We start from the raw sequence: 26,632 nt of genomic DNA, 5'->3' as shown, positions 1-26,632 counted from the left end.
TCTTGGCATCATCAGTCGTGGAGCGCTCCCATCCAGGGTACCACTGATGTACTCACCAGTTTAAATAATTTTCTCCATCCTAGCAAACTTCTAGAAGCTTCGAAAGACGAACAAATTTCTTTCCCCAGCAGCACCAGAACCCCAGTTGTAGAGAATTCACGTAATATACGCGTGTAGGTCTAAAAAATTGTGTCTCTTAAGAACTCGCTGTATGTGTCGACCAGGTGTTGCTTTCTTTTTCAAATAACTTTCTTTAAATTTTAAGCTTATTTAATACGTTTGTGACGTTTGTGATGTTCCTTCGATTCGCTTTAATATTATGTGAGGAGATTTTTACTGTTATTAATTGAGCTGGTGTATAGTATCAATCTGTCCGTGCACTATCTGTGTTATTATCCCGGGATGTGGCTCCAGGGATCATCTGATTTAATCGAATATATCCAAATCTTTGTTATATCATGCGCTATCACCAGGATTTACCCGCTTCTTGTCTTATTTGCCTTAAAAGATTCTCAATAACTTGCACCACGTTTTTACTCAGGATTTTTTTTTTAAAAAACAAGCTCTTTTATATAACAATTCCCCTATCTATATATTAAAAGGTTTTCATGTATGTAAAATAACTCAAACTGAGACAATTTGATGAGTAACAAAAAAAAATATAATTTTTATTTTCGAGGTATATATATATATATATATATAACCTTGTCCGATAGGAAACCTCTAGGCCAGAGCGGGGCATTGAGTTCATTTCACCCTTACCGTTCGGACGTAATTACTAGTAACTTAACCTACTTTGAATTAACTAATTTATCTATGAGTATTATAAAATTAAAATAAAAAAAAAACATCAGAGACATTTAAAAATATGTATTACAATATAACATTTGCGGAAACAACTCGCGTCTCTGTAGAACCGACCGACATCTGTCCGTGCGCTTGATATTTACATACACACATATATATATATATATGTAAAAGGAATTTAATATATTTAATTAAAACATAAGGAGATCTGTATTAATACCTGGGAGTATGGCTTACTATGAAAAAGAAAATACTATTTTTGTCAACAGCGACATCTATCGGTAGATGGCGAAACTAAAAGTAGCGGTTTGAACTGTCGTCCGCGGCGAGCAAAGCCCTAATAACTATATATATAAGTAATTTAAAATAACAAGCTTTGAATGATCTGTATGTAGACATAGAAAAATAAAATATAAACGCGTGTAGACAGAGCCGGCGTGTTGCATTTTATCACACAATTCGTTTTTTGTACAATATTTGCGCTTCAACCCCCAGAGATTCGATCTGGGTATCGAACCCGCGACCGTGTGATGCGAACCATTCCCGTCTGGTTCCGTAGAGTGATATAGAACGGATATCCGCTGTTTCGTCCCCACCAACTCCAGGTGTTGTTCTCCAGGTCTACAGGTTCTCGTGTAGGAAGTGCAGCAGTGTCGCCTCGTAATGCTTAGCCGCGTGCATAGCTCGCAGCGAATGCCTCTCACCCGGGTAAACCTGGAGTCGAACGACAGCGAAACAAGATAAATTACGTAAATAAAACTTTTGATACTATAAAAATTATTAAAACAAGAAACATATTGATAGATTAAATACATTCATATATATTTTATAATGAAAATATTTAAAGTAAAGAAAAATTATTTTAGTAAAAATTCATTCTAGGCTAATGGCTAAAAAGTTACCTTTGTATGTATATCGAATATCAATTTGATATGAGGGGTCAAAGGTCAGCTTGTAGGAATATCATGACCAAGAGTTGAATGTCATACTTGATATGGCAATACAAGACGGGAAATATTGATATAAGAATATATATATAAGTAGTAGTAGTAGTGTGTGTGTGTGTGTGTGTGTACCTGAACTCTGTGAGGCTTCCCGAGCCTCACCAGCTCGGCCAGGAGAGCAGCCGTGTGACAGAAGTGGACGTTCTCGTCGGCTAAACCGTGGATTATAAGGAGACGGCCCTCCCTGGACACAGAAAACACGTATATATATAAATTTTAATTTGTCAGGTCTGTCTAGATTGCACCCATAGCATGATGAGAGTAGACTTAGAGATTAGACTACATAAGGATAGTAAACATATTACTGGTGGTATACCTATCAGGGAAGAAGGGAGCGTGGGCCAACACACTGGCTCGGCTGTAGGAATGAGGGGCGCAGGCCGGGAGTCCCATGTAGCGCTCCGTGTAGGCCGTGTCGTAGAGCCTCCAGCACGTCACCGGAGCACCCGCCACGCACACCTTGAAGGTATTAGGACGGGTCGCCAGCCCCAGCAGTGACAGATAACCACCTGCAAGGTAGATACATATATATATATATATTATTAATTATAATTATATATACATATATATATGTGTAAATATGTATAATAAATAAGGTATAGAAAATATACCGCGACTCGGAAGGACAGGAAGGAAGGAAACGTAATATTTTTGATTTACTACGCTTTTTATGACGATTAATGTAAAATAACCGAAACGTCGGGAGTATGGCGTTTAAAATAATAAAAATTCTAACAAGTGGGAGTCGGACTCGCCCATGAGGGGTTCCGTAGCAGCAAGTAAAAGTTTTTTAAAGCCATACATAGATGGCGCTGTTCTTGTATAAGATACAACAGCTTCTTATTTAATATATTTTAAAGACATAGTAAACTAGTCAATACGTAAGTTTTATTATGAGATTAGTCTAATCGATATATATATATATATATATATATATATATATATATAGTACTGACCATAACTCCACCCGTGTATAGCGACTCGATCCATATCAATGCAGCCAGTTTCTTTCGCCAGCCATTGGAGAACTTCCACCTTAAATTATATATGACAAATATATATATATAATAATTTTTATTTACTTTACAAGTATGTACAATAAATAATTCCTTGAGACATATAAATTAATTGCAAGAGTTTCAATATGCAAAATTGCTATTAGATTTTTATAAGGCGCATAATGATAATTATATTATATAATTTTTTTCAACCGCATCTCTTATTCCGTACATCTCTTATCCTGTACATCATTATCTGTACCTGATCGTCCAGCTCCACTTGTCCCATCTTTCCTTTGATAGCTGCTTCCCACAACCTCCCTCTGTGTTTGGACCCCCTCGAGTCCACAGACACCACTGTGAACCCTCGGGCAGCCAGCATATGCATTCTCAACTGTCGTACACCCTGTAACCATTTGAATGATCTCATAAGTTTAACCACTCGCAAATACTGAGGTTATGTTTTTTTTATCTTGCCCATACAAATTTATTGAAGAGGAATTTTGCAAATTTAGATATTTCCATAGGTTGAATTATAACAATATTTTGTAACATGCTCTTTGATAGTCAACACAGATAATAAATGCGGGATCTTTGTCTAAATAACTTTTTATCTTAGTAAAAATGAAATAACTAACAAAAGCTTAATATAATCATCCTCATCAGTCTATCGGAGACCACTGCTGAGTAAAGGCCTCTTCTCACATGGAGAAGGTTAGAGCATTAATCGCCACGCTTGCTCAAGACGGGTTGGCGATTTCAGTCTTATAATTAGAAGTTATAAGTCCAGGTTTCCTCACGATGTTTTTCACCGTCCGTCAGTGGTGTCTTAATACTCTTAGAGAGTACTTATGACTCGGAGAAGATCACATTGGTACTTGCCAGGTTTCAAATCGGCACCCTCATGCATGAGAGGCGGTCCTTGAACCTCCAGGCCCCCACGACTTATTTAATAACATTAGAACAGCAAGTCTATTGAGATAAGAGACAAAACTTCTCATCATTGCATGAATTCACCGTGCGGGTGCTAGGTCCATCGTCGCAGGGAGAGGAGCTTCAACAGACCCCGGGACTTGCGACCCAGGTGTAGGTTTAAGCGCCCCTAACTAACGCGTTAAACGCTCACCTCCACCGTCCAAGCTCTTCTCTGCCTTCAGAATACTTTCTAAGAATTAATTTTTGTTAGTTCTGGACAGGTCCAAGTACCTTGTAACTATTAGTGACCGTTTGAACCTCGGGCCCTCCGTAAACGTGTAAGACAGTCGGCCTTCGCCCTGGGACGGCGCTCCGCCATAGTGTGCAGTATGCTAGGGCTCCGCAAGACAGACGAGTCGATAGTATCTGTGGAGGGGGCACCGGGGGAGGGCGGGTGCTGGGCGACTCCTCCTCATCAGGACGACAGTCCCAGGAACCGTTGAACGAACGAGGTTCCGGTGACTCTGGAAGTAGACAGCTTAATGTGTAGCAAAATGTTTTACACCGGCCGAAGATCACTGCTTCAGATTACTAAGCCGATTTTAATGAAACTTTCCTGCAACGTTGGCTAGACATCGGCATATGATGTAGGGCATATCATAATACTTGTACGTAGTGATGCGACACACACGATAGATGGCGCTGACGGTCGGGTCACACATTATCTTCGACCAACATCGAAGATACAGTAATAAAAGCTCAATAAGAAAATAGACTATAAATAGAAATGGTCTCAGAAATTTAACCACTTGTAAATACTGAGGTTATGTTTTTTTATCTTGCCTATACAAATTTATTGAAGTGGAATTTTGCAAATTTAGATATTCCCATAGGTTGAATTATAACAATATTTTGTAACATGCTCTTTGATAGTCAACACAGATAATAAATGCGGGATCTTCGTCTATATAACTTTTTATCTTAGTAAAAATGAAATAATTAACAAAAGCTTAATATAATCATCATCATCATCATCAGCCTATCGGAAACCAGCTCGTTGTTATCGAGGTTTTATATATATATATTAGTTAATAATACCAACCGGGCATTTTGTCAACAAGTGTACCGTGATCCACCAGGGCCACCTTCTCCCCGCTGTGGGTGACGCGGTACACCCGGGTTACTGGCGACTCGGATATATTCGACGAGGTTATCACAGCCATCGAGCACTCCTGGAAAAGGTCAAAGGTCAAGGATGATACATACGTATCCGATAAGAACGAGACGAGATGGGGAGAGCTCGAATTAAAACTTCTAAATTCCCTCTAGTGATAGGGAGAGGTTTAAAAATTTATACGGAGCTGTTGGAAATTTTATATTTATACTACTATCTTAAACTAGACGAGATATATATATATAATATATCTTTGGAAAGTAGCCACTTCATGACACTTACGTAATATATGTAGCAATAATGAGATCTAAGACTCGCGTGTTTTATACATTTAAATGAAGCTAATATTTTTGGGACACACTACACACTCCCGACGTTTCGGTTACTTTACAGCAGCCGTGATCACGAGACGGGATGAAAATGTCATCTCAGTAAAAAAAAAAACGCGTGAAAATCCGAAACGAATAGTCCCACATTATGTAATTTAATTTAAATTTCTATATTCCCTTTCCTCTAATTCGACATCGGACTGTCGTGTTGCTGTCTTAAACGAGTTGTATTGAAATAGCGGGACAACTGCACAGTACATTAACATGTCCACACAGAGACTGGAATAAAGTTTGGAATAAAAAAATGTTATATTATAATCGCATAAACAAAAGATATACACAATAATACGTAAGAAATTTCCTGGTTGGCAGTTTTTGAGTTATTTTATAACAAACACACACACACATACGTACATACACACCCACACACACACAATTACCTCGTCCATGTCAACACTGTGTGAATGTCCAGGCTTAGTGAGCAGGACGACCTGCCTGGGCGCGGACATTGACACCACGTACAGGTGGCGCTCCAGCGGCGTCTCACGGAGCCCTACGAAATACACCAGACCGCGCGGCTCGTCCACCTGGAGAAATAATATACCCGTTAAGCAAACAGAGACAGCGGTCACAAACGTGATGGGTGACCGAATAGAAAATATTATGATAGTTAGTCAGAAATAATTAGAAGGAATTGGGATATTGATAAAAAGATTGTACTGTTACCATGAGTCGGCAACGGACACTGAACACGGACGGTTTGGACGTTTTCAGTTGCGATAACGAAATGTAACGTAACGTAACGAAAAACCAAAAAGTCTGCGTTTTTTTTGACAATACAAACTCACGGTAGTGACGCTTGAAATAAAAAAAAAACTCCGTTCGGATAGTAAATAATATGCAGCGCAAACATAACCTCGAGGATAGCTGTGTCGGTTTGTATAAAACTCTGTTAAACGAAGAGTCACTAGCATGGAACAGCGCACAGATTGCAATCTACTAACACATTGAACGTTGGAAGGATTTTGATCTTAATATATTAATACTCGCATGACTAGTTCCTGTCAGCGACTTCATCTGCTTGTCTCACATATAGTACACAGATTACGAGATGCTGTGGTTATATTTACGGTGCATATATTTAAAACTACCCTCATTTTATCACTAAAACCACCTGTACATTATCACTGGAAATCAATTCAAACATCATATAGAAACTTTTTGCTGTGAACTCTTTGTTATTCTTAAACAGCTCTAAAGGAACTGAACGTGCGGACGGCCCTGAGCACGCTACACCTGACATACGCCACCCGACAGGGAGCGCCGTCTACCGTCTGCGTCTCGGTACTACATACAACTATCATGACGTCAAAACGACGACAAAACCTAACCTATATCTTGTTCCCATAACCAAACTATGTTATTGGTAAACTTCATCAAAATCCGTTCAGTATATTGTGTTGAAGAGTAACAAACGGCTGTGTTATATGTAATGACCAACCCATATCTTTCTTCCCATGACCTCCCAGTCCCCATCGGTGAGGGGTTCCTTGCTGATCACCCGAGGAACTGCAGCATTTGACTCATCCTCAGCCATTATATCAGTTACTGCTGAAATTATAAACATTAATATATATATATATATATAATAACTCAAGTTCATGTATATCTCTAAACTCAGCTACTTATAACTTTCCAAGGCATAAACACAGTTAAATAACCTTTCAAACCACGGTACTAACTATAAACAACTAACCGAAGTGGTCAAAGCCACCCATATCAAACTCATAGCCCACCGAGTCACTTCAATACAGTCAAAACTCACTCATAGCCCTTTGTCCGTTGACAGCGCAGGTGATGAGATACAGGTGCAGGTGTCCGGTTTCCTCTGAAGCCCAGATGAACCTCACAATACCAGGTTCTGAGGGCAGGAAGTGCAGTATGTCGTGGACGTTGACCCACGCGTCGGGAGCCGTCTCAGACACCAACACCTGGATCTGGAATATGAATTAAGCATGGGCTGGTAAAAATAATTTATGCATAGATTTTCAAACAAAATTTCCGTTACGTAGACAGAACAGCATCAGAATAGGTTTAGTGTTTCATGAGATAAGTGTACACAAACCCACAGACAAACAGACAATAATTGTACCAAGAGCTGACAAAAATAAAATTATGTGGTGACACACAAAGCATACCTTATTTAAATAAATTAATGTTCATATATATATGTGTGTAACTTGTATTGATTTTAGATTTATATATATATATATATATATAAGTACTATGTACCTGTGTCCTGTCTCCCTGTCTACTCCCTGAAGCTGGAGTTTCCTCATCCAGTCTTCCTCCATCAGACCCCTGCTCATACCTCACTGGGACATTGAACTCACTAACCGGCACCAGGGCCAGTTCTAACCTCTGCTGCTTCCTGTCCAACACCTGGACCCAAACGCTGGAAATATTAATGGAGTGATTTAAATTAATTCCAATATATATATATATATTTCTAACATTTTGTCCATCAAACTTAATTCTGATCTAGGGTAAACTGCTACATATTAACGGTGGAGGTTGGATAGGGACCCTTAAATATACACCCGGGTCTCAAGTCCCGGGCACTATTGAAACTCCTCTCCCTATAACTCGATGGACATGGGAAATAAAAATCCACTGGCATTTCAAAAATCTCACTTCCATTTCACTGTTATCATTAATTCACTGTACCGATTTTGATTGAGCTCGTAGTATAAAAAAAATTCAATAAATCCACATATTGGCATTATTTCTAGCCGGTGGGATGCTGAACCTCATTGAGATACTTACTATTGAGAGCACGGGGTCCAACCGACTCTGGCCAGGTATTCAAACCACGGGAACACCTCTTTCAGCGAATGTCTCAGTTCATACCATCTTACATCGACCACCTCCAAGGGATCCGAACTGTTCCCGGGGCTCTCTGATGCTGGAGAGCAAATTAAGATCTCCTTATAGGCTCAATATACAAAAATATTGATATCTTTATACAGATAATAAAATATATATCCAATGAAGTTACAGTTTGACCGACTTTGGTAAATTAAATGATAACTGACAAGCATTCTTTATATTTTTTTACTTATAAACTGACAGTTCAAATGTATTTCAGTAAATTTATACACATACAAACTAGTTATCTCCCGCGACTATGTCTGAATGAGACTTTTAAAGAGATTTTTGTATTAATTAATAATAACAAAAATAGTATGAAGATCTATATGATAGTTCCAAGTACAGAATGTAGTTCGAGACAGGAATCCCTTATGTGGTTACTGAATGGAATTATTCCTGGAATTGGAATTCCAATGAGAGAGTTTAGTGTCTAGATATTGGTAAGAGACATTATTCTGGTAAAATTTTAATTATAGCCTTAATACTAGTTTGTTTTGTTTGTTACTGTAACTATCATACCAACAGTATTAGAGTTCCCTTCTTGGTAGTAATCGAGGACGGTGGTGGGGGGAGCTTTCTGTAATCTGAAGGTCACCATTTTCAGGACTGATTTAGCATTAGGGGTGCCGGCGCGGGGAAACCTGGAAGACGATGTATGTATAAGGAATCCGAATAGGAGAAATTATGACAATTTAACAAAATTAATATGCTGTCTAACTTTCGACCGTTGTCTGTGAGCATGTACGACATTGTTTGCTTTCTAATTAAAAAACCACTGAAACGATTTTGATGTAATTAATCAGTGGTGCTGTTTAGGCATTAGAGAAATATATAGGTTTTCTAAAAACCGTGTAGTCTCATAGCAAGTATGGCATGAAAGTTGTATTACATATGAAGTGACATGACACAGGCGGTAGATGGCGTTAGTTGGATACAGTTGCCTTTCATAAACAGATGTTAGTCTGAACCCAATACAAAAAAAAAGTCGCGGGCAAAAACAAGTTAATTTTTCATTATCATGAGGTAAATGGGCCAACCTGAACTCCTCGACCTCCCCGCTGGAGCTCTGTGATGATGGGAAGCTGTATATCTTCACCTCACCCTCATCCACCTCCTCGTACACTATTCTAAATACATTATCTGTGACGGACAAACAAACAAAGCACCTTATTTACATATGAATAAAATACATTTTTCAATCATACATATATCTCAATACAACGACATATATATCAATCTTAATATAAAAAAATATATTCGCATATGCATGTCTGTCTCTCACCTGTGGAGTGCGGCTGCCACCATATACCGGTATATCTCGAAAACTCCTCCTGAGTCACGTAGCACGGCACCCCAGCCTGCTTAGGATCATCTGATAAGCTGGAAACATTAAAAAAAAAATATATATATATATATATATATACAAAATATTAGGAGAATTTATACTATATAACATGCTGTCATAGTTTGATATAAACAGATACGTGTTTAATAACAGTACTTCAGAAGTCTGAATTATATATAAGAAAAGTATCGCGTGATTATTACAATCTATACGCGTCGACTCAAGAACTTCAGGAGTGTTGGGAGAATGACGCTAGATGGCGCCGTTTATAATAAACAAAAATGCATTATCCTTATCTGTCACGAGATGGCGCTGATATTGGTAATAATGACTCGCCAGAAACCAAAACTGGGAAAGCCAAAAGAAATATAGAGACTTGAATAAAAAGGAAGTGAATAAAGTTTTTATTCTTTAAAGTAATCTGGATTAGTACAGAAAAAATAATGGTTACTTATGCTCTTATGTCATAGTAAATATTTCTCATGATATTTTTATACGGCGACGTCTTTTTTGATCACCCACCGTTCTTCCCTCCCTTTACACGCGTACGTAAGTCTTGCGGGCCGCCTTAGAGAATCGCCCGCCAGCCACACATCACCACGGGCAGCGTGCGCTACCAGGGACGGCATTGCGGGACACATCGCTGGTGTCAGCGGGGCCCCCCACCCCGTGCTGAGCGACTTTGGTACTAGGGGAGGGGACTGGAATGTAATTAGGACATACATTATATACATAAAGGTCTGAAGGTTGTAGGTTCAAGCTCTGTTCGGTTCAACGAATTTTTCATTATATATTTTATAACTAAATTTGTGATAGATGGTTATAGGGCTGTACATTCACTTGGTATTTCAACTCTACACATTGGATCAGGTTAAAATAAACAAAACAATGTACATCCCTAATGTCTCAAATCTACGGCACTTCTATTGACAGTTAAATGAAGCTCAAACCTGACCAATCTCATTCCGAATGAATGCACCGTTTTTTTTTTTTCATACTAAAGTATTTGAGACAAGTTTAAGTATAGCTGGCAACACTGAGATCTCCATCTGATAGATACCTGGTTCGGGGCCTCTTCCGCTATAAACAAAGATGAAGCGCATGGGAACAGCACTCTCCCGGTCTTGGGGTGCAGTTCATAAGATGCTATACCCCAAGCGGCGACCCTCTGCCGCTCCCATAGCAGCTGTTCCTCACGAGACCACTTCCCTGATGACACGCCCAGCGCTACGTTGGACTCAATCAACGGCCGCCAGTCTAACCTGGAATCGTTTTGTTGAACTAGAGCAAAGGACTTATTCTACTTAAATACCTGGAAGAAAATCTCGTGTTATAAAAACCAGCCATCGCCCTCTTCTAGGCCCTTAGCGGGGCTTCCCCCAGCGAGATCTCACAATGTGCCTCGAGGTTGGGCATCAGTCAATGATCGGCTCATTGTAATGGGTGGCGAAGAAGATCTCGTAAGGAGTATTGACTTCTACAGACACCCCCCCACAACTTTTAAAAAAGGAAGTTGGATGTGACTATCAAACATCATCATGTAATTTAAAAAAACCTTTCATATATTCAATATATAACGCCATTTAAATATTTTCTAGTTATAACTTAAATAAAAGCGCCCCTAATAATTAAATTTTACCCACTTTTTTTTTTGCGTACAAGAACAGGCATAGGTCAGGTCTACAAATGAGACTTATAACTAAAATTCCTCAAAGATATTAATTTCGTGCATCTCAGGTCATTTCTACCGTTGATGTCATATGGTATTTTCATGACCAAAAACAGTAAGCAGAACAGCCTCTGTAACATTTGACCCGTCGATTCAGACAGTCCATAAGCATCAGAGCATGAAAACTGACTTACGACCTGGCGGTCTAACTAACATTCTAGTAGTAGCAAATAATTTAGGATTATCGAAATGCCTTCCAAGAAGGATGCTGGTTCTTCATATTGAAATGACACTGCTCACATGGAACAAAAATAAAATAGTGTACAAAGACAATGGAAGTATAAAAATTTTTCGCAATCTGAATAGAAGATGTTAAAAACACAGAATGGCTGAACTGATGGGCTCTACCTCCTAGGATGTAACATATGCTTAGATAAGCCCAGATTCATATTGATATCCTACGTTCGAAGAAGGATATAGCACCCTAGCCTAGTCAAATTTATATATATATCATTATTCGGAACAACAAAATTAAATTAAAATAATTTAAAAGCAAAGGAATATTTTTTCCCTATAAGCAGATGCACCTTCGCATTTTTTCTCGGTTCGATTCGGTGAAAAAAAAGGTCTCTTTGCAAGTTGATTGAAGCGACCTCAGCGCATCGCTAGCGAACCGTTTTTTTGGACTCGGGCTCCGCTTTCCGGAACTCAAATTGAAATCGGTGGTTCGACCTAAACTTTTTTGGACAAAAAACACCCGAGATCACTAGGCTATCGAACAAAAAAAAACCTCGCCTCGGTCGGGCATTCTGTTGCCGAGATCACCTCCGTGGATGAATGACCCGAGTCGCCAGTACAGCGTACCGCTCGCTTCACTCGAAAGTCAAATTCACCTAAGCTAGTCCCTATTAACTCATCTATCTACCAGTGAAAATCATATCAAAACCGGTCTGAATGTTTAAGAGATTTACTAGCACAAATGGACGGACAAAAATCTTTTGAATGTGAATGCATTTATTAATTATAATTTTACAGACACCATTTTTAATTTCATCTCATGCCTCAACATGCTTGAATGGAGGACATTCAGTCATCTAAAATCTAAATAATCATGGCATATTGAAAAAAAAAAAATTTTTTATCTACATATAGTCATTACAAACGAAACTTAAATTATGAACCACCTTTATCCTGATGCACCAAAGAGTATGACTAAAATAGTTCGTATATTTATCATATGCAATAAAAAAAAATAAACCAGTTTTTTTTTATTTAATGGCGGCAACATTTGAGTTTTTCAATTCCATTGTATGTTTAAATTTGATAGTTTCTTATAAAATGCTTTATGTCTATTGCCTATTATTATAATTTACTATGTTATGATTTTATTCGCACCAAAATCTTGGAATATTTTCCCAACAATGTTTTTATTTGTCGGAAGAATTATAATTGAGTACTGTGCGGAGGAAACACGAAGGAGTCTGTCTATTATTGCTACTGGGTCTTAAACTTTTTAAAATTAAAAAAAAACTATATATTTTTTTTAAGTTTAAAATGTAAATGAGTAACGCATGTAATTTTATTGTAAATATTTTAATCTGTGATGACGTTTAAGATTTCCACATGTACATATTTAACAATGAAACATTGTCTACTCAGATACACTACAACACCTGGGTCGCAAATCCATGGCACTGCTCCTCTCCCTGCAATGGACCTGCCACCCGCACGGTGAATCCATTGAGTGAAGAGAGGTTTCGTCTCTAACATTTAACATTTCCCTAATAATTGGTCACTTTATATCACCCGTGATCATGGGACGAGACGAAAGTGTCTATCAGTTGGTCTTGTTACTTGTTTACCGGCAATGATTACTTAATTTCTTTGCATATCGCATGAATACAGTTGGAATGCCGTGTCTTGATGTGTTGTGTGTTCAGATATGGTATATACTGATATATATAGAGATAAATAATACAATCTCATATTTACACCCGAAAAAGATAAGTTTCATAATTAGCTCCAACAATAACAATGTGTTTAAAAATAAAAAATTATTGTGTTATTACTCTCTCTCTCTCTCTCTCTCAGAGCCGACCCCAAGTGAAACGGGATCAGGCTAGGCAGAGAGAGATTGGGTTATAATATTTAAATTTATTTTAAATTTAAATGAAATAAGTAAATTGAAAGAAATGCCATATTATATAGCCACAAACAATATACGTTTGTAGTGACGAAGCAAATATTGTTATAAATATCGATCATTAGGCTTAAATTATTGTTAAATTATGTTAATTGTGTGTTGGATACAAACCTCATATTACTAGCGGTCTGCGAAGGCGTCACGTCGGTGTACAGAAGCGTGACCTCCCATCCGTTTTGAGGTGTCCGTAAGAAATATATCCTCATCTTTCCATTGCTGAGCTTCCTGAACGATATAGCCATTGGCACCATGGTGGATAATGACGATAGCTCCTTCCGAAGATCGTGAACCGCCTGCCTGACTTCCGACCAGCTATATTTCTTGGGAGGACGTTCATATTCGCCCGCCGCCCCATCACCAGCCTCCCTTAACTCCATTTTAAAGAATTTTACACAAAAACCTCCAATCAAGACAAAAGGATTATCATCACGGCCAACAAAACACTGCTATGGACCGGTTAAATTTATATGTGCTAAAACTTAATTAATATATTTTTCTAATATCATGGCTTCGTTTGTAATTTTGAATTCATAATAATATGTAATTACGTGATAAAATGAATATTTGTCTAAATCGAGCCAACACACTGATTTTTGACTTTTGCCAAATGGCACAGACGTTAAAAGTTCCGCCCCACTGGTGTAACAGATCTATGTTATATGTCAAACACAGCTGTTAAAAATAGTTAATAAAATTCAAGAGATGTCAGTAGTATTTTTTAACTAAATTAGAATATTTGTTTTTTAATATTACTAAATTTGCAATATTGGAAATGATTTGTTAATATAGTATAATTTTGTTTTTGATATTGTGTATACCGAAATTTATAATCTGTTTGTATTAACGGATATGACAACATTTTATTTTCATTTTCCATTACTGCAGTTCCGGCAACAATAATTGCCGCCGAGCTGTCAATAGAGAAAAACATGTCGCTGTCGCAGTAGTGCGTGATCCTGTTTGCTTTTTGTTGTTCGTGTTTTTAAAATGGCATCTGTCTGTGTTGTATTGCGGACTTGTGGGATATTATTATTATTATTAATTATGCAAGTGTCCGCTAAAAATAATTTATCGGTTGAACCATGGATAGTGTCTTTAAACGTAGTGGCGAAATCTTGTGTTGATGTTAAGTGTAAATATTTATTGTTAGTTAATGGCAGTGAGTTTTTGGGGCACAATTCTTGGAAATTAACGTCCAAAGAAGGGTCTAGAGGCAGTTATTGTGATACTATATATCCAAATTATGAATTACACGAAGTAGAAACAACACAATGGTTTTCAAAGATAAAAATATTAATACCGAATGTGAACGAAAAAATATATATTTGTCTGAGACATAACAAACAAAAGAATAATCCGGTGAACGGATTATGGATACATCAGGGCGTTGAATTATTTCTCAATCCCAGTGGCGACGATAGTAAATTACAAGAAAATAGAACCGAATCGTAAGTAAAGTGTCAGGCATCACTAATTATTAGGATATAAAAATTAATATCATGTAAGGTATATAAAAAATCTCTGTATACCTCACGTACAGGAAATATTTTACGTTATCACAGCTTTATTATATTATTAATAAATGATACATTTCTAAAGGTCAATAATGTTACGTCTGCAATAGGGTTAATTGGCTTGAGATTTGTAATTTATTTTCCCTATATATATATATATAGTTCATATAGTTGAGGAATTTAAATTATTTCCATATATATATATATATATATGTCGGAGCGTCAGAATTAATTATGATTTTATTTCCATTTTATTTTACAAATTATTACGAATTAGCTGGCAACGTCAAGCAGTTAGCTTGAGTGAGGTCACCCCGGTGTCGGTTTTGACGTTGGAACTGACAGAGAAAAAAGGGAATGTCACCGACATTTTTTAGAGTGGATGAACTCGCTGCGTTACCAACTAAATCTTGTTCCATCGTTCACTATGTCTGATAATGAGCTATCTTCTGATCCTCCGTTATCAGAAGTGGGATGTAACCGGAACGCCCCACGTGCTGCAAAAACATCCGAAAGCGAAAAGTTATTGTTGTTACTGGAGCAGCATAATAGAAACTTTCTGGCCATGCTAGAGGCCGTGAAGCATTCGCGATCTCCGAACGAACTTCGTCTTCCTAATTTTGATCCGGACCGACACAATGTGGACGCACGTGCTGGAATTGCAACAGCGGACACGTGCATTACTGACGGATGCCAACATGGCGCCCCGTTAATGATTGCGTTGAGTCGTGCAATGAAAGGAGACGCATCCACATGGCTGTCGACTGTGTCATTTCCAGGGATGACTGAGAAAAATTCAAGGAGCTTTTCAATGCAAGTTCGCGCCTCGTATTCAACGATTGTCCTGTACCACTGATATTGACAATACAAAATGACTGCAACAAGAGCTTACAGCGGAGTCGTTTTAAAAAGAAGAGCTCCACCTGACATTGACGTGCCAGATTTTAAGAGGATTCGCCCAGCTGCAAGCCATGCAAGCATCAAGTGCTTTCACTGTGGGAAACTGGGCCATAAGTCTACTCAGTCCTTCTCGAGGAGGAATTTGAAGCCAAATGGAGACAATAACCAAACTCGCTTCAACAATAACCAAACTCGCTTCAACAACTATAAGAAGCCTGCTGCAGAATACCTCTCCATCACTTGTTACTCCTGTCAAGGGCAAGGCCACTACTCATTCAGCTGCCCGAAGTGGAGGAGCAAGGGCGGAGGCAACGGTAGCAGCTTAGCTTCAACTATAGAGAAGCGGGTGGACCTGAGCAATATAGATGCGCCTACTGGATATATGTACCATAATCTCTTTAATTAAAGAATCTGTGTCTAGCAAATTTAGTGGTAGAAGATTGAATAGTATTATTAATATGACAGGCATAGGGCAAACATCTGTTAAATCAATGTTACAGATTTTGACTATTATTAAGATTGACGACATTACTTTAGAAATCCTATTTCATGTTTTACCCGACTATTGCCTTCAATATGACATAATGGTAGGACTTGAAAAATTATCTCAAAGCCTAACTGTCCACATGACTCGTAACTGTTGAGTGTAGAGAAAACTTGTATTATCGAATCGTGTAGTGTTAGCGAGAATGAACAACTTTAATTTAATACTGATGTACCTTTAGAACATAGAGCAGAATTAATTGACATCTTGAAGTCTTTCAAAAAGTCGTTTATTACTGGTGTACCTATGACTCACGCCAACACCGACCCTATGACCATCAGGCTCATTGACCCCCACAAAACAGTAAGTTGTCGCCCTTATCGTTTAAGTCCTCAGGAGCGAAAAATTGTTAGGGAAAACATTAACCAATTAATTTGTTTTAATTAATTAATTGTTAGGGAAAAAGTTAACCAAATATTATTCGTCCTAGTTTTTCACCTTTCACCAGTATCCTTGGTCTCCTATTTTAGGCAGCTTGTTGCGGGATTCTCACAGACAATGGCACCGTTATACGCGTTGACTTCGAGCTCTAATAGTAAACTAGATTGGAAGTCTGAGTATGAGGTGGTAAGGTAATAAATTATTTCCAAGCTACCACGGGAGCCGGTTTTTATGATCTACGATCCAGATCTACAGATCGAGTTGCATACTGATGCAAGTGCGGTTGGATACGTTTCGGTGCTTATGCAGAAAAAGCAGGTAAGCTGCATGCAGTTGCTTATTTTAGTAAGCGTACTACAGCCGCGGAGTCGAAATACCATTCATACGAGTTGGAGACTCTACCGGTTTTAAACGCGGTTAAGCATTTGCGCTACTATCTACATGGTCGCAAGTTTATCGTACTAAGCGACTACAACTCCCTTCAGTGAACTTGCAAAAGGCTGGATTTGACGCTTCGAGTTCAGAGATGGTGGACATTTCTCCAGGACTTTGACTTTGATGTAATTCACATTGATGGTAAGCGTATGGCACATGCGGACTTCTTTTCATGAAACCCTCTTCCAGTCAAAGAAGCTCACACGAACCATTCACAGGTACAGTCAGAACAAATTACTATTACTGAGTTCACTAGTAATTGGCTGTTAGCAGAACAACAGCGTGGCGAAGAAATTAGTAAGTTGGTGAATGACCTTAAAGCTAAGAAGTTGCCTGACGATATTGCAAAGACTCACGAGTTCAGATCGGGTGTCTTGTATCGCAAAATACAGCGTCGGGGTAAGTCCCGTTTCTTACCTATGAGGTGGTCAGTCATTAATGGTGTGCATGAGGGATTGGTGCATTTGGGATGGAAGAAGACCTTAGAGAAAGTGTACGAACTTTACTGGTTCTATAAGATGACCAAGTACGTGAGAAAGTTCTGTGACAATTGCATCACATACAGAATTTCAAAGTCGCAATCTGGCAAAACACAGGCCAAGCTTCACTCCATCCCAAAGATAGCGATCCCTTGGCATACTTTACACATAGATGCCACTGGGAAGCTTAGCGAAAAAAAAGTGATAGTAAGGAGTAGGTTTTTGTAGTTATCGATGCTTTCACTAAGTTTGTTTTGCTCCACCATACCCTACACATCGATGCGACTAGTAGTATAAAAGCAGTTAAAGCTAGAATCTCTTTGTTTGGTGCGCCTACACGAATCGTTGCAGACCAGGGCAGATGCTTTGCCAGCAAAGATTTTAAAGAGTACTGCGATTCTGCTAACATTAAACTACACCTTATTGCCGCTGGTAGTTCTCGGGCAAACGGGCAGGTCGAACGTACAATGAGCACTCTTAAGAGGATGCTTACTGCCGCCGAGACTGGTAAACGGTCGTGGCAGGAAGCTTTGCCAGATGTACAACTAGCACTAAACTGTTCACAACACAGAGTCACGGGGTTAAGTCCTCTGGAATTGCTTATTGTCAAGGTTGTTAGGCCAGTAGATATTTTGTTAGCTAGTGATGTAGAGCCCGAAGTCGATCTGATTGTTGTACGAGATCAGACAATAGAGAACATAACTAGAAATGCCCAGTATGATAAGATACGGTTTGATGATAGACTCCGTAGGATGCCTGGACCAGACTATGACGACTATGACTCTGACGATGACTTTGCTGTGCTATCTACTAGTTCTTGTAAAAACTGTAAAATTAGCGATATGTTATAATGTCGGATGCCGGGATGGTTGTCCAAGGCATGTTCGGACACCAGCACGGTTATCCATGTGTTGTCGGATGCTAAAAGGAGGTTGTCCATGGCTTGTTCGGACGCCGACCTGATTATCCTGATGTTGTCGGATGCTGTAAGGATGTCCATGGCTTGTTCGGACTCCGTTCAGTTATCCAGGTATAATAACTTTATGTGAGGTTGTCCATGGCTTGTTCGGACGCCGACCTGATTATCCTGATGTTGTCGGATGCTGTAAGGATGTCCATGGCTTGTTCGGACTCCGTTCAGTTATCCAGGTATAATAACTTTATGTGTGGTTGTCCATGGCTTGTTCGGACGCCGACCTGATTATCCTGATGTTGTCGGATGCTGTAAGGATGTCCATGGCTTGTTCGGACTCCGTTCAGTTATCCAGGTATAATAACTTTATGTGAGGTTGTCCATGGCTTGTTCGGACACCGACCTGATTATCCTGATGTTGTCGGATGCTGTAAGGATGTCCATGGCTTGTTCGGACTCCGTTCAGTTATCCAGGTATATTAACTTTATATGAGGTTGTCCATGGCATTGTTCGGACGCCGAATTTAGTACCCGCGTATATTATAATCGAAAATGATGTTCATTATTTGATTATTAGTATTCTGAATCATAGTTTACTTAAGTTAAATTTGATTGCTAATTTATGGTTGTACTTTGGTTGTTGTAATAATTTTGCTTTATAAAAGAGGATTAGTTGTTTTCTGTTTGCCATAAAATATTTAAGACTATTCCGAGTTCTTTATTTGTGCCAGGTTGGCCGAGTGGAAATTTTTATCTACTGCAGAACCTTTTCTATTTTCACACGAGGACGTGTGAGATGTCACGATGGCCGTGTCGGAGCGTCAGAATTAATTATGATTTTATTTCCATTTTATTTTACAAATTATTACGAATTAGCTGGCAACGTCAAGCAGTTAGCTTGAGTGAGGTCACCCCGGTGTCGGTTTTGACGTTGGAACTGACAGAGAAAAAAGGGAATGTCACCGACATTTTTTAGAGTGGATGAACTCGCTGCGTTACCAACTAAATCTTGTTCCATCGTTCACTATGTCTGATAATGAGCTATCTTCTGATCCTCCGTTATATATATATTTAATATTCAAGCTTCAACTTACATATAACATTTATTTTATATATATTAATACATAGTTTTGCTATAAATTACATTCAAAGACGATAACAGACAAAATATCAATACCTCATCTTCAATGTTTGTTAATAATTCCCTCTGACGTAATGCGACCAGACAGGGCTGTTGTGTGATGCTGGACAATTCCTATTTTTGTTCCAGAATTTCCCAACATTTTTCGGGAGTGGGTCAAAGACATCGTTTGCATATATATATATATATACACGATACGTTATGTATTGACGTCTAAGGCTTTATTATGTAACGCATACATATTTGCGGGTAGGAGTAAAAATTCGCTAATGATTTTTGTTTTTGACATTTAAACGATTATGAAAGAAGTAGATTCTCGGTTATTTGCTGTTGTAAATATTTGATAAGGATTTTCATGCACCTATTTGATATCAATATATATATAAAACAGTCCTCGCTGTCTGTCTGTTCGAAATAAACGGAAAAACTACTGCACCGATTATCAAACAGTTTCCACCACTCGATAGCGTGACTTTCGAGGAAGGTTTTAGTATACAATTTGTTAAGGTTATGTATTTACTTGTGTGTACATTAACGATATTTGTTGAAGATGTCGGGAAGACATGAGCCGTCTGAGGGCTTTTTAACGAAAACGCTGCGTAAAGTCTCTGAGATATACCAAAACAATATATGGTGGAATTGTGTATCTTATATGGGTCTACACGAAAGTCCGCGGCGGCTTATGGCTATACCTTAAGGATAACATACTATATCCATTTTACAAGTTCTAAAAATCGGCATTCCTAAAGGGTTTATTGGAAAGCAGCTATTTACATAAATACGCTATTAAGTCTTATCAAAATAAATTACTTCGTTTTCAAACCTACATCAGTATATGTGAATAACTTTTTAAATCATTTAAATCGGGCGTACCATTTTAAAGTTATCATAATATAAGCTCAATAATTCTCTAAATTAAATAGGCTATTTTATATTTTTTGTAAAGAGTCCGTGCGAAGCAGGGGCTGGTTCCTAGTCATATATATATTGGCTGAATGTTTAATACGTGCGTCGCAGGCAACCCTAGTAGGTTCGTTCCAAATTTGATTAGGTAGAGAGGGGAGCTTGGACGGTGGAGGTGAGCGTTTAACGCGTTAGATAGGACACCTTAAACCTACACCTGGGTCGCAAGTCCCTGGCACTGTTGAAGCTCCTCTCCCTACAACGATGGACCCGGCACCCGCACGGTGAATCCATTGAATGATCTGAAGTTTTCGACTTAATCTAAGTCATTGAATGACAAACCTGGAACGCTACGTATTTAGTGTGACTATTGAAAACTTATAGTAAGGAAGTTGTAGGTACACGGAAAAAGCTTTCACCTCGACTCCCCTTGTTGTGGCATAATACGTGAAGTAAATCCAAAATACGGAATATATAGTTAGAATATGTCAATACAACAAAATTAAAAATAATTATATAACAATTATAAACGCGAAAGTTTGTGAGTATGTATGTAAGTGTGTTTCTTACTCTTTCACGTAAAGATTACTGAATGGATTTTGATGAAACATCGCAATAGTATAGATTGTATATCAGAAAAACATACAGGCTATAATCTATCACACTATATACTTTCAACACTGAGCGCGACTCTGATGTTCAAACGGACGGAGTCGCGGGCAAGAAATAGTTTTTGATATTAATTAATTCTATTTTTTATATATTTACGTTAAAAAATTCTGTTACGAAATGCTTCATTATATATATATATTGTACAGTTTATCGTGAATCCCGATTGACCTTGAACTCTTGCCTACTGACCTGACCTTGCAGCGCAAGGTCGAGCGTGCGAAACTAAAACAAAGCCCAAAGTGAACATCCGAGATCCAAAGCCCTCTGCTGTTCGTTATAATTATTACACCCCGGCGCTGAACGGGTTAGTGTTATAGGGCTGATGTCAATGTCTGTGTGTCTGTGTATGTCATCGTATCTCCTAAACCGTATCAATTGTGCTAATTCCTAGGTATGTTTGCAGTGTAGACGTATAAGCTCTTTTCCATAGTAATTTAAACGATTTTTCCTATGATTACTCCAAGTGCCACACGGAAGCCAGTATAATTTTTGTTAGAGTTATCTATAAATAGATATTTCAATCAATAATCAATATTTATATATACTCATTATATTGTCGGAGGGATTGACGGTGAAAATTAACATATCAAACATGTGGAAGACAGCAAAAACGTTGACCTTACTCCAAGTTCGAAACACTATGTACGCATAGTTATCGGTTTATCATTTACCAATTACTTGAACGAGTTCATGATGGCACCTTCAATAATTTTTATTATTGTTTATATGTATTCGGTATTTTAAAACTTCGCACGCGATACTATTAGTTTGGATATATGAATGAGAAGCCGAAAACGCTGCGTTTGTAGTGTGACGTAACGAACTCGTAATTAAACTAAGGATAATACCACGTGTTTTTGTTATAAGATAAGTGTAGTATCCGTGAGGCGTAAGCTGAGCTTTGCATTTGTATGAGTGCACACGGATAGTGTAGGTTTGATAACAAACTTGCGCGTGCCACGTGCTTTTCTAGGTTGGGACCGGTTTGGACCGGTTTGTACTGCTTTTACTCCGCCCCCCCCCCCACCTTCCGCGCTCCACCCTTAGTACTGGTAGCAGCGTTACGTTATTTAATACTTAATGTTTAGTTTCTGTATTCTATTTATTCTGAAATGTAAATTTAAATAGCGAAGTAAAAGAAATTTTTGTGTAATTTAATATTATTTTTTTTAAAGACGTTAATGAAAAAAAAAAATAAAGTCAGGATAATTATTATTATTAAATATTTTATTTTCTATCTAGCACAGCTCTCCCGCTTGTGTTATGTGTCTTATTAGAAAATAATAAAAATTTATTCTAAAAGTTTTTTTTTGTCTGACTCTACTTTTGCTTTCGCTCATACAAATTTAAAGCTCAGCTTAAACCTCGCGGGCTATAGCTGTGTTCGTGTATTCAGGCGATGGTTCAACGACGATGTGTGGCCTTTATTGTGAAAGGGCAGAAATAAATGAAATTTGGCATTTTATATTCATTATTTTATCATCATCATCAGCCTATCGGAGCCCACTGCTGGGCAAAGACCTCTTCTCATATGGAGAAGGTTAGAGCATTAGTCACCACGCTCGCTCAAGACGGGTTGGCGATTTCAATCTTATAATTTGAAATTATAAGTCCAGGTTTCCTCGCGATGTTTTCTTTCACAGTCTGTCTTTTGTGTCTAAATACTCATAGTAATTATTTTATATAAAAATATTCATTTTTTGTAAATGAAAATTCCTATTGACGAAGCCTGATACATAAATGTAACTTAAATTTTATTAATTAATAATATTACGGCCATAACCGAACGATCTCTTTTTTATGCTATGGCTTCATTCGCACTAGAATCGTGGAATATTCTGCCAATGTCAACGTTTTTATTTGTTGGACGAATTAGGTATAATCTTGTGAACTATGTGGAGAAGACACGAACCAATTTTATAGAGATCTAAGACGCTCGCGAGTTTTATTTATTTAAACGAAACTATAATTTTTCGGATATACTACGCGTGCTTTAGTTTTTGTTAAAACTACACACTCCCGACGTCTCGGTTACTTTCCAGCAACCATCATCACGGGCAGACGAGATGTAGTATATAAGAAAAATATTACTTTCATTTAAATGAAGGAGTTTGTCGAACGACCTCAAAGCGTTTCAAAGTCTTGCTGACAATATTTTAGCAGCGAGACACTAATTTGTCATTCACGTAAACCAAATAAGTGTGGGTACGGTATAAAAAAAAAATTAGCATCGTCCAAATAGTTTTTATATTTTACCATTGAAACTATTCCAGTGACCATTGCAATGTAATTACTAAGTTTCTCCCGCGGCTTCGGTTGTGAAAAACGAATTTTCGAAGTGAAACTTCTTATGCGATTTCCAACATGGTTGCGTTAAACGTTTTACGCTCGGAGGGGGGGGGGGGTTGCACCTCATCGGCGCGGAGGTAGGGATTTTTACCGACTGAGATATAATAAGTTGTTAATGAAAATTCGGTAACACTTATCTACTGTGTCAGGTAAGAATACAAACTACACAAAAAGCCCTACCAAGGGCTTACATGTAAACGTAGATATTCTAGTATATCATTAATAAGCCTGTGAAGATTTTACTGCGACGAACGTGTGGTAGTCACTTTTGACGAGTTCCCGTAAACAAGCCGGGTTAAAGGAATACGTCATAGTTCAGACCTTAGCGAGTGCACATTTAAATAAAAATATATGTGTCTGAATTATTTGCTGTACATCTAGATATCGTTATAGCAAACAAAAGAAATTCGTCATAAAATTTTCCATACGATTGTAGTATTTTTTTGTACTGTTTAAAGCATTTGTATAAAAAAAAGGGAAATTCGACCGTAATGTATACGAATTACTGATAATATTATTAAGGATAAAGTTTTTAGGATGTGTGCATGTGTGTTCGTCTGTCAAGTAAAATATACTGAGCTGATTTTGATGTTACTCCAAAGTCATGTAGCTTGGAGATCGGAAAACGTCAGAGTTATTGGTTGACCTGGAATTACATATACAGGTCTACTGGGAATGAAATCGCACACGATAGATGTCGCTGTCACTGGGTTGCCATATCTTGTTTTAGCAGTTTAAAAATTTCTCCCTGAGCCAAACTCCAAAGTCCGCGCGGACGAAGTCGCGGGCGAAAACATATATATACTTTGTTGGTTTGGTTGAACTGAGTTGAAAAAACAACTTAAATTACACACACACACACACACAGACACATATATATACATATATATATGATTCGTTTCAGATCATTTTATATAAGAATAAGATAGACACAAAAAGATAAGATATATTTAAAGATGTAATTACTATTAACTATCCCTAATTTTTTTCTCCCAAATATGTTCCCAGTCAACACAACACTATCTGAAATAAAAATCAATATACACAAGGCCGGTTAAAATGGGTCGTAACTCATAAGATTCGCATTGTGACCGACAGCGGATATGAGGGTTCTGTGTTTAGCACTAATCCGTCAAACAGCTGTGCGGCTTCGATACATTTACTGAGGAAGGGAGAAAGAAAGAATTGTTTCATCTCACACCGGTGACATCTTTTATTAAAGGACCCTAATATGGTAATATTGTTTAGGTATCTATACCTAAATAAGAGGATGGGTTTTTTTTATAACATTTCTAATTGTTTGTAATAATTTCTCAAAATATTAATAAAGCCAGAAAAAATTATTAGGTTTCATTATATAAATATTCGTGAAGTCGTGGTGGCCTGGAGGTTAAAGGCCCGTCTCTCATACGTGAGGTCGCGTGTTCGAAACCTGGCAAGTACCAATGTGATCTTTTCCGAGTCATATGTACTCTCTTAGAGTATTTGGACACCACTGACGGACAGTGAAGGAAAACATCGTGAGGAAACCTGGACTTATAACTTCTAATTATAAGTTTGAAATCGCCAATCCGCCTTAAGCAGACGTGGTGATTAATGCTCTAACCTTCTCCATGTGAGAAGAGGCCCTTGCTCAACAGTGGGCTCCGATAGACTGATGATGATGATGATGATGTTTAAAATATTAAAATATCGATAAAATGTATCTATGTGAGGATGTTCGTCACTGGTTCACGTAAAAAATACTGTATGTATCCTCATGAAACCTCACTATAATATAGGCTCTTTATCAGAAAATATATAGGCTATAATTTATTAAAGAATTCCGTGTTGTTACCGCAGGATTAACGCGTGAAAGTTGTATCGTGTATGCACATGCACTCGGTCACGTGACAAACACTATGCATGTCACTGACGTTTGTTAAAATATCTATTGCCTTAATAAACTTCACACATTTCTCACTGAACCTAACTGCGGACGAAGAAGCGGGCAATAACTAGTTTACTACAAAGCCGTTATCAGGTGACGTCCTCTAACACAATCCTTACGATAAGTTTATATTGTCGAAGAACATACAGGGAGTGTTCCGTTTTCATTCATATAACTACGTTGACACACACGCATCTATTGACGTGTGAACGATACGCCTGTAATTCTATGTGTGTAGTTTTACGTAACAAACATGTGGTAATTATATTATATATAAAGCTAGGGACAGATAATAAAAAAATAACCTAATTGCATGACGCAATTGGACTTGAATTTAAAAAATGAATCTATCAAACATTTCCAGGAGAATCATCCGTGGTGTACATAGCTACATATACCTTCGATAAGTAATATCGTTGTTGGCAGTTAATTTTATAATAGAAATATGATCGTAAATAAATGTGTACCCATCTTCGTATTTAAAACTACCCTATTGTCAAATTCAACAGGAAGTTACGAAAATTTCGCCTAATATTGAATATTTTTTTTTGTATATATTTTAAACAATATATAATTATATTAGTTTCATAAAATGTCATTATTTTAATTTTATAATTTCTATTCTGAATAAAATAGAGTAATTTTAATGTCCTTTAAATTTAACAATAAATTTAACGGAGTATCCGCTATAGAGACAATTTACAAACTCTTAGATAGTTTCTTTTTTGTGAAAATTACTCAAAAAAATATGTATATATGTATATATATATATACATATATATATATATATATATATATATATATACTATATAAACAATAACATACTCAACGTTCGTCCTACGTTAGAATAAACACGTAACGTAATATTACGTAACCTACTGTTATATTTTTAAACTACCACGTAGCTTTACGTTCTTCAATGAATAGCAATGTGTTTTTTTTTTTGACGATTCACCATCTGTGTAATGGTCGCAGCACTGAATTGCTTGTGTTGTACTAGAAAGAGCGAAATAGAATGATTTTTTATGTTTTAAATAACATACTAAAGGGTATCATAAATTCAAGGTATACCAGGATACAGCAGTTTAATTGGTAA

General features: G+C 37.6%; 2 protein-coding genes and 1 long non-coding RNA gene across 4 annotated transcripts in view; 2 read left to right on the top strand and 1 right to left on the bottom strand.

The window, feature by feature from the left end:
- Positions 1–855: 855 nt before the first annotated feature.
- On the bottom strand, positions 856–14,012 carry LOC116776785 (dipeptidyl peptidase 9). Of its 2 annotated transcripts, none has more exons than XM_061529187.1 (18): positions 13,487–14,012; positions 10,564–10,765; positions 10,026–10,204; positions 9,441–9,538; positions 9,196–9,298; positions 8,678–8,799; positions 8,054–8,192; positions 7,520–7,682; positions 7,053–7,224; positions 6,729–6,835; positions 5,668–5,814; positions 4,827–4,956; positions 4,016–4,248; positions 3,072–3,215; positions 2,768–2,846; positions 2,128–2,320; positions 1,884–1,995; positions 856–1,521 (listed from the first exon to the last, which is right to left on the bottom strand). In XM_061529187.1, exons 1-18 carry the CDS (start codon positions 13,750–13,752, stop codon positions 1,429–1,431), a joined length of 2,682 nt encoding a protein of 893 aa, XP_061385171.1. In that variant the 5' UTR covers positions 13,753–14,012; the 3' UTR covers positions 856–1,428. The 2 variants fall into 2 exon arrangements, with proteins under 2 accessions (XP_061385171.1, XP_061385170.1); XM_061529186.1 differs by having other exon boundaries at positions 6,729–6,838; positions 13,487–14,011.
- Positions 7,114–8,180, top strand: LOC133320558 (uncharacterized). Its single transcript, XR_009753814.1, has 2 exons — positions 7,114–7,250; positions 8,020–8,180. It is a non-coding gene; the product is annotated as an uncharacterized LOC133320558 (long non-coding RNA).
- Positions 14,013–14,271: 259 nt separating the features above from the next.
- The window catches only part of LOC116776990 (unextended protein-like), a 30,131-nt gene continuing 17,770 nt past the window's right edge, over positions 14,272–26,632 (top strand). Inside the window, exon 1 of the mRNA XM_061529154.1 lies at positions 14,272–14,823. Within this exon, the coding sequence (XP_061385138.1) occupies positions 14,363–14,823 (461 nt within the window). The 5' untranslated portion in view covers positions 14,272–14,362. The remainder of the gene's footprint in view (positions 14,824–26,632) is intronic.

Source organism: Danaus plexippus, assembly GCF_018135715.1.
Source record: "Danaus plexippus chromosome 29 unlocalized genomic scaffold, MEX_DaPlex mxdp_37, whole genome shotgun sequence".
NCBI classification, from domain to species: domain Eukaryota; kingdom Metazoa; phylum Arthropoda; class Insecta; order Lepidoptera; family Nymphalidae; genus Danaus; species Danaus plexippus.
Note: the sequence above shows the minus strand (reverse complement) of the source record. Positions and strands in the feature narration are given on the sequence as shown.